The 9379-nt window shown below is 38.0% G+C and overlaps 1 protein-coding gene across 1 annotated transcript; it reads right to left on the bottom strand.

Annotated features, from left to right (window-relative positions):
* chrnb3a (cholinergic receptor nicotinic beta 3 subunit a) lies at positions 1-8672 on the bottom strand. Its single transcript, XM_056763579.1, is given in 7 exon segments — positions 1-1026; positions 1029-1068; positions 1163-2066; positions 2632-2741; positions 2840-2884; positions 5389-5540; positions 8293-8672. Coding segments are annotated over 7 exon segments (1401 nt in total). The 5' UTR covers positions 8354-8672; the 3' UTR covers positions 1-937.
* Positions 8673-9379: the final 707 nt, after the last annotated feature.

Below are 9379 nucleotides of genomic sequence, written 5' to 3'. Positions count from 1 at the left end.
TTGAATGCAAATTTACATGAAAAAGTAATTATATATGAATGAACTGTTTTTTCAGGTTTTTACTGGTGCCACAACTGCCGAATTTTTTTTTTTTGAATACAGTAAAAAAACATTAATTTATACAAAACATGGTAGATTTTCGAGAAAAACATGATATTTTATGTGAAAAACTGTTCTTTAAATTTGTTTTACTGGCGGCCCAGTTGCCGTAAAATTTCCGTTTTGTTTACAGGATTTTTTACAATTTACAGTATAAAAGTATTCAAACAGAAAGTTCCGTCTTAAAACCTTATTTTATTGAGCAAAATGGGTGCAACACAGATGTAGTCTTAGTCCTACAAATAAATATCCTCTACAAAATAATTTCCTATTAAATGTTTATGAACCATAGAGAATATGTTACAGTTGTTATAATGCATAGTTGAGGACACATGCCTAAAAAAAATATTTTACAAAGTAGACCCACAATTCACTAATAGTGGGTTTTGCACACCCAAATAATCGATAAACATAGAACTACAATACAATGACATCTTGATTTACTTATAGTAACGTTAAAAAAAACTTCCCTTAGAGTCATGATGCAAAGTTAAGTGGGCCTGAATTAACACCGAGAGGCCTGAGCAGTGTGGTTACAACTCTAATAATTTTACTTCCACTAAATACAATTATTGAAAAACTTTAAAACCATAAGCTGCCTCATGTATGTGTGAACTGGGCGTAAAATTCCTGAACCGCAGTTTAGCTGAGTTTAGATTTTTTTCCATCAACTATCGAGCATTGAGCAGGATTTAGGAGGCAGATATAGAAGCTGAGTTCGGAGAGGATTATGAATGTGGCTAGGTCAAAAGAGGGCTTTTTGAAGGATTACTGTAATTATGTTGGAAGGTTATATATTTGAGAGTTGGTAAGAATGTTGTAGTGGGTTGAAATCTTTTTAAGATGAGCTGAGGTACATCTGCAGAGCTGGAGTGAAGATGAGGATGGTCCCAAGAACAGACACTGTGAGAAAGACCCATAAGAAGATCGATCCAACACCTGAGCCACAAACTTCCAGTCCTGAACGACCTAAAATACAATCAGACCCACATACACAGATAAAACACATGAAGCAAGCATCATTTTTACCCTAACAACAAACATTTTAGAAACATATCAGCACCTCTCTGATAAAGTGTTCCTTCTTGATGTGTCTGGAAATGTAATGCACCGACTGAGTGGCTTTCTCCAACAGGGCAATCCAAGCCTGGTTCTCATCTTCTTTTATTCCTCCTCTTCCTCCTCCAGCAGTCTTTTGCTGCCCCTTTTTCGTCCCTTGTTTCAGCTCAGGGTTCCGCAGCTCGATGTCCGGGTCCCGATAACGGTCCGTGTGCCCTCTCATGCAAAGCAGCCTGGGTAACCTCTGAAGGAAAAGGCTCTTAACCCATGGTGCCATGGGGTGGTACGTGGCAGAGGATCGGTGATGGACGTTGATGACAAACACTGTTACTATGATGGAGAATGTGACGAAGATCATAATAAAAAGAAGATACTCTCCTATCAGCGGGATGACTTTAGAAGACGATGGAATGATATCTTCAATAACAAGGAGAAACACGGTGAGGGACACAAGCACAGAGGTGGAGAGGGAAAGCTTTTCTCCTTCGTCCGAAGGGAGGTAGAAGACCAGCACGGTGAGGAACGACAGCCCGAGACATGGGATGATAAGAAAGAGTGTGTAGAAGAGAGGGAGACGTTTCAGTATGAACGAATATGTGACATAGGGGTAGGAATAAATGTCGTCGCGCCTGCTGCCCCTCTGTCCGGTGGCGTTGAGTATTTCCCACTCGCCGTTGTCAAAGAAGTCTTTACGGTCTACGTAATGGTCAACCAGCGTCAGGTCCACCATAGTGCCATCATACGTCCAGGAGCCAAACTTCATGGAACAGTTCTGTCTGTCGAAGGGAAAAAAGGTGACATCCATGGTACAGGAAGATTTATAGCTGGCGGGAGGAGTCCACATGATGGTACCATTAAATCTTACAATGGCTTTGGTCATTAGAGAGCCTTCGAAACGGCCGTCAGCACTGATGACAGAGAGATACAGAATTAGAGAGAGATAAGATCAGCAACTCAATTTATATGTCTCCTGTGACTATGGAAAGAAGCCGCAGCTGCCTGGATGTTTTTAGTGGTTGTTAGGGTACTGTTGTGTGGTTGCTATAATGTTGTTTTTGTATTGCACTGTGGTTCCTAGGCTGATCAAAGTGGTTTTCTTAGATTCCGACTTTTCTTTTTTAATGCTGCAATACGTAACTTTTGCTTCTTTGTGGCCATCTTTGATTGATCCAACATCATAGGTTAATTTTTGTATTTATAGGTGTATGTATAGGTGTTTTGAAAAACCCAACGGCTCAACTTGTAAATCTTTATTATGAGCTTGCCATTAAAAAACATGGTAAGATATGGAGACATTTTTAAACACAGATTTTTTTATATACTGTATATACTATCTCAATAACATTTTTTTTACAAAAAAGTTACGAATTGCAGCTTTCTATAATTTTGTGCATGCAATTCAGCAGTTGCCAGAATAAAAAAAATGGAATTGGACAGCAAGGCTGATGTCAACGGTTTCTCAGAGTGACTTACTTCTCATAAAGGACAATGTCTGGTAGCCAGATAGTTTCTGAGGGAACTCTGATAGATGTAATGCCGCCATAATCTTCTGGGTTCCATCGAAGCTTATAGTCTGTCCACTCCTACAGGGTAGATTTTAATAAAAAACATCAAACAGGAAATGGAAAGTGAGGTATTTTTGGGCACACTTTAACATTTAAACATAATGTTTTTGGGTTACCTGCCACAACCAGACATTAGTGGTCATCAGCTGATTCTTCTCATCCTGAGGAGATAAACAGAAAAATGCATACCATAAAACCATGGTAATCACAGGTTACTTTCTTAGTACCATCTTACACCATATATTGTAAAACATCAGTGTTTTATATTAAAACAAATGCATATTTTCTCTCAAAGAATGTCTCTTCCCATTGACCTACTTGTTTTATGCAGATCGTTGACTTACAGTTGTGGTTCTAATGAATGCAGTTTAAAAGATAATATCTCATGCCCTTTGTTTCAAATAAATTGAAGTTCAGAACTTGAAAAGGAACTGATATATTGAGACACATCTGTTATATCAGAATGGTGTAAAAATCAATTGTTCCCACAGTGCTCAGCGCTTTGCCAGCCAGAAAACTGTCACACTGTCACATTGTGACAAAAAAGTGGGAACCGAGTAACATGTAGTGCAACACAGGAAGTGACCATAAGGTGGCTGTAGACGACAACAACCTTTAGGCTGTGACAAAATGATTTTTACACACTATACATTTTATTGATTATCATTGTAATTATTTTCTTCAATAAAAAACTGTTACTTTGGTATAGTGCAGTGCTTTTTTATAACGTGACTGCTCTATCTACAGTATTTGTTACTTATAAATAAGGTATATCTTACATTTTTACAGCAATTTCACATACAAAAGTTTCTAACTGAATAAACTTTTTGCAGGAAGTGTCATATGCAAATATGTTCAAACAGTATGAAATAATTGCTCCACTAAAGTTTCCATGCTTCCTGTAGAGTGCATTATTGCATTATTTATGGGTTGTTGCAGTTTTGAGTTATGATTGATTTGATTTGACTTGATTTGTCCTGTGCTCCTGTAGTTTTTGCTTTGGTCAGTACAAAGCCATCACAAGGAGATATCTCTCTGAATGCACAACATAAATCTACAAAGTAACTTTCATGAAAATAAAACTGTAGATGAATCAGACTACACCATTACATTATCATTAAAGGGGTCAAATGACACAGCTAAAGCGAATATTATCGTGTATTTTAGATATAATGCAATGTGTAAACACGATTTAAGGTTCAAAACCGGTGTATTTTCCACACACCATGCATGTTTGTATCTCTGCTCTCTCTGAAACGTGCACATTATTTACAAAGCTCATCGCTCTGAAAAGCGAGGTGTGCTATGATTGGCCGGTTAACCAGTGCGTAGTGATTGGTCGAATACTGCAAGCGTGTGACGGAAATGTAACGCCTGATACATTTTCGTAACATCATGTTCCAAAGCAATTGAACTAACAGGTGATAATATCACTGGTACTTTCCTTATGAATCGGAGCCCGAATCTGATCTGGAAAATGAAGATGATCAAGGATGTAAAATATATAATGTTAAATAGTTAAAAAATACAGCCAACTGTTTTACCTTTTATAAACAATGTTATAAAGATTTGCAGTTATTGATCAACCAGTGTACGCCATGTCTCGTCGCGACTCAACAAAGACAATAAATCACATTATAAACATGACATTTGTTGCCTCAAGGACATATGGCGTCTTTTTTCACGTTGCGCACTTGTCTGCATTTGCAGGTCACACAAAGAAACAACAAGCGCTACAAACACACAACAAACTCAACTCGCTCTAGTCCTTAACAAAGTCTTTTGGACTAAAAATATACTTATATGCTGTGAATCGGAAGCGCCATATTGTCCTTGCCAAGTTGTAATGGTGGGAATTGCATGTAATCATTCACTTTTGGAAGGGCTAACAATGAGGCTTTCTTTTTGCAACGGAACACACAGTGTCTCCACAACATGGCTGCCGCGACGATACAATGAGATTAACATGTATGCCCACCTTACATGCGTATAGATTTGGGCAGTCTTTGTCAAGTCATATCACGAAATGACGTAGATTTGTGGGGGTGTGGTTACACGAGGCATTTCAGGCAGGTCTGTGTGAGCACTCCCTTTTAGAAAGAATGCAGCTTTTGTTCAGACACTTGCAATTTTATGTGTCTAATACATACATGGGCAACTTATAACACACCAAAGACACAGCAAAAACACGTATTTGCATCATATGACCCCTTTAAATTGGTAAAGCATCAAGGTAAAACATAATTAAAGGATTTCTAGTACAGTACTTATAAATAGCACACACTGTAAAAAGCACAAACACAATCAAATGAATATTGAATCAGACTCCTCTTGACTGCACAGCATCAACAAGATCAATAAAATGGGTCGAAAGGCTAGAGATAGGAAAGAAAGATTGAGATAGAGGGCAAACGAGGATACAGCAGGCTGTACATATTGTGTTGGGTAAATATAGGCTATAAATTATGATCCGATTGTCAAGCTCATGTCCTTCTGAATCTAAACAGCTCTGTTCTATATTGAAGTAGTGTTTCTGGTTTGGAATCACATCTAATATCACATTGTGTATATGGGGTTTTGGGCATGCATGTGCTTGTACTATCTGTTAAAAATGTACACAGGCACCTGTGTACTTTACATTTTTTAGTACAGATGTCTGCCTCACCACATCTACCAGCTGTGATATCTTCAGACCGAAGCGAACGGTAATTGTGTCGTTGGCATGGATGATGGGCCTCACCCACTTCTGATACCCCCGAAAAAGATTCCTCAGTAAAGTGTCTTCCATCTCAGCCAATGAGACGAAATCTTCGGGAGCTAGAGAGGGGGCGAATGCGAAAGAGTGGATATTTAGTGGTTGCATAAACTAAAACGTTATATAAAAATTAGTGAGAATCTAAACCAATGGATTACCAAAACAACTATGGTGACATGTTGTTTATGTATGAACAAATCTGTATGGTTTAGTTGAAAGGACGTCAATTTGATTAGCCATCTTTAGAAAACACAAATTAAATTTAGACTGATATAAATCATGAAGAAACAGCTGGCCCAGGCACCACAGAATTCTCCCCAAACTCAGAGAGATGATGACCTCACACAAGAGCACTACAGAGAATGTCAGGAGAATGAGAATCAAGAATCTCAAGCAGCATTATTGCTTATGAACACCTTTATGTGCGCAGTCATTTCAATATTTTGCTAATACTCTGTAATAACTCTTTCACTTAAAGGGACAACTACCATAGTAGAAATTCATTTATAATTGTTTTGTTCTGTTGAACACAAAAGAAGATATTTTGAAGAATGTGGGACAGCTTGGATACCATTGTCCTTTTTCCTACTATGGCAGTCAATGAGGTCCAAGAACTGTTTGGTTAGAAGCATTAGTCCAAATATCTTTCTCTGATATATACCAAACAACCAAACAAAGACATTTATACAGAATTGGAACAACTAGAGAGTGAGTAGTTCATGAAAGAATTTTCATTTTTGGGTGAACCAACCCTTATAACTGAAATGTACATGGCACATTTCTCAGCCCATCAAATAATTCAAAATTTATTTACACATAATACAAGACAGGGTCTTTGAAAACCCAGCAATAGTAATTTTTGTGATTTAATGTTTTCTACATACAGTCATTCTACATAATATTAAAACATGAAAATATAACTTTGATATCTTTAATATTGACTGAGTAAGGCCACGTCAAAGATTTAAAAAAAGTCCTGTAAAAAGTAGTGTCAATAAATACATTAATTCTACATTTTAGTGCTGTATTTGGAAATCTATCGTATAATATGTGATTAACAAGAATAATCAAACATTACCTATGTTCATAATTTTCATGATTTTGACTACTTTGTTTGTCAAAAAGAGAAAAAGCTCTCTCTCAGTCTCCTCTTCTTTCCTTGATCTTAGTAAATGAAAAGTAAATTTTCCGAAAATTATCTTTCATAAATGTCTCTTTTGAAAGGTAGTCCTGCACCATTACTGGTACAGCAATTGGTCATTTGCCACCCTACTGACATCTTAACAGGATGTTACGCCCATCTTAGCTCTAAGGGACCACCAGCATTATGTCCTTCCTCCTCCCTGTCAGTCTGGATTCCTGTTAGAAGTTCATTTATTTAAATTGGTCATATACAGTACTGAATGTAGGAACTCAGAGCTTCCGAAAACTATAGATTCCTTGTTTGTGTGTATACACGTGACAAACTAAGGCTACTTCTGATTCTGAACCTTTGCCTTCTGCTCAGCATGGCTGCGGGTCTCACAACATCAAGTACAGAAAATGATATAATAAATCAAGGCCGGTTGCAGGCCATCTCCTCTGGGTTTATGATCCAACCAATCAGAGGGAGAGGACAGGTATGTGTAAATCAAAAAGAACGGAAGGATGGCGAGCAAGAGAGTTTGAGAGAGAGAGAGAGAGAGAGAGAGAGAGGGAGTATTTGTATATGCATTTGTCAGATCTATTTATTTTATAATAGTACTGAAGGTAGTTAAAAGAATATTTGTCCTGCAAAGAAAGGCACTGCTTGTGTTAGCAAGTCCTTCTTTTTCTCTAGAGATGTACTATAACTGTCAATTGCATCATATACTTAAGCATGTAATATTCCAAAATACACACTCAAAATGAATAACATATAGAATGTACATTATAAACGAATCAGTTACTAAAGTGCAGTATATAGAAACGTTAGAAAATGTTATATTTATTTCCATCAGTACTTTGTTTTCAAATAAAAAGTTAAATGACAAACAACAAAAATGTTGTTGGCATAAAGGTGCGCCAGCCTCACAGAGGTGCAATGACCTCATTAGTCATCGTCCAAAAATGGGAGCAAAAAATACCTTTTTCATGTCCTCCCCTACAGCAAAGCCATCTCGTCAAAACAAACGTTCAGGGGAAAAGCGTAGTTTGGGGTAAATTTCAAAGGGGTAAAGAATCAAAAGCTGAAAGATTCAGAAAAACATTGTAGAAGGGGAACTCTTTCCCAAACGAAAAACAGAGAGATGGGGAATATGAGGTCACAAGTGTCCCCATCCAGAGTGCTGACAGACACGATAAATGGATATTACATCCAATGCCTCCATTTTCAGATTAGCTTTTACATTGATAAAATTCTAATCGTATTACTTTCACACTGTGCCAAAACAACACTGAACACTGTCTTCCACCATGCTTTGTGCAGGGGGGCTGCAGAAACACCGCAGCATCTGTGACATTGGAACAGGTAAACGAACCCCTCACACAACATTTAGAGACCCAGTTGAGGGCGCTATAAATCAAGCAATATGTATAGGCTAATCATAAATTAAACGCTAGAAGTGTCTTTGTCTCCCTCGTTTTGGTGTAAACCGCGTAGAATACGCTTGAATGCAGTAGATAGCCTAGATATGCGCGGCTGCCTATAAACTTAACCTATTTATATGAACGAACGGCAATGTAATGAAACCGGATGAACATGGGCATAATTTGTGATCAATTAAATTATTTCAGAATTTACATAAACAACAGCGCAGGACAACTCTTTAGATCGCAGTTGTGTACAGTACTCACCTTCTATCGTTGCATAGGCTATTGCCATTACGAGCCAAAGCCCGAAGATTTGTAACTTCATGCTTTCTTTCCAGACGCCACTTCGTGAAACGAAATTATTTCATGCTATTTGAATATTGAGTCCCTGCTGTCACTGACAAAAAGGGGTGTAAATAGTGTCCCGTAATCCGGCCCGAAAACGGACCGGTTTGCAAAAAGGACGAACTCTACAGCGACCTGTGATATAGCCAACGTTATAAATAAATAATCAACAAAATCAAGTGTTTTTGTAATTCTTCATCCGAGGCGAGCACAAATACAAGATGCTCGCGCTCCCCCTTCAGTGACTCCCCCTCGCCGTTTACGTGTTATGCAGAAGGATGCCATTCATTCGCCGACCAGATGCGGCGGAGAATGGCGAACCGACCGCCGAACAGCGGAGGGGAGGGTATAAACGAGATGGTCCTTACTGCAGAACACAAGATCAAGGGGGCGAGGCTGGATCCAGATCTAACTCCTCCCACTTTATATACTTAGCCAATATGGAAACAGATCAGTCTCGAAAACAAAACACAATTCATAACACAGTTTACATATACAAAATCAGATTCATAAATTCAAAACACAATTCATGAATACAAAAACATTTCCCCCAAATGCTAACACGACTGTATCTCACAGAAATAAGTTCACAAATATGTATATTATCAGGTTCTTAAATTGCTTTCCAACAAACATTTATGATTTTTTTACATTTATTTATGGATTTGGTGAATCTTCATTGGCAAATGGTCACACATGTGTGAATTACTTTGAATTTGTGTGTGGTATTCCTGAGACCTTCCAGCAGGGGCGTTTCTAGATTTCTTTTCCACTGGGGGCACAAGTGGGGCAATAATTAAAACAGAAGGGCCAATCATGGTGTTTATTTATGCACATATTTAAATCATGTTCAGTAAGGTCTACCCCCAATCAGCAACTAACACATAGGCAGGACCAGATCTCTGGTGACCATAGCAACCCACATCAAACCATCAAGATAAGAGTATTTTAAGATCAAATGGAATGTAGGGAGATGAACTCTCTTTACTCACTTTGGGGACAGACA

The sequence above is a fragment of the Triplophysa dalaica genome, chromosome 2 (genome assembly GCF_015846415.1).
Source record: "Triplophysa dalaica isolate WHDGS20190420 chromosome 2, ASM1584641v1, whole genome shotgun sequence".
Classification (NCBI taxonomy): domain Eukaryota; kingdom Metazoa; phylum Chordata; class Actinopteri; order Cypriniformes; family Nemacheilidae; genus Triplophysa; species Triplophysa dalaica.
The sequence above is the reverse complement of the archived record's forward strand: the minus strand, read 5'-3'. Positions and strand labels throughout refer to the sequence as shown.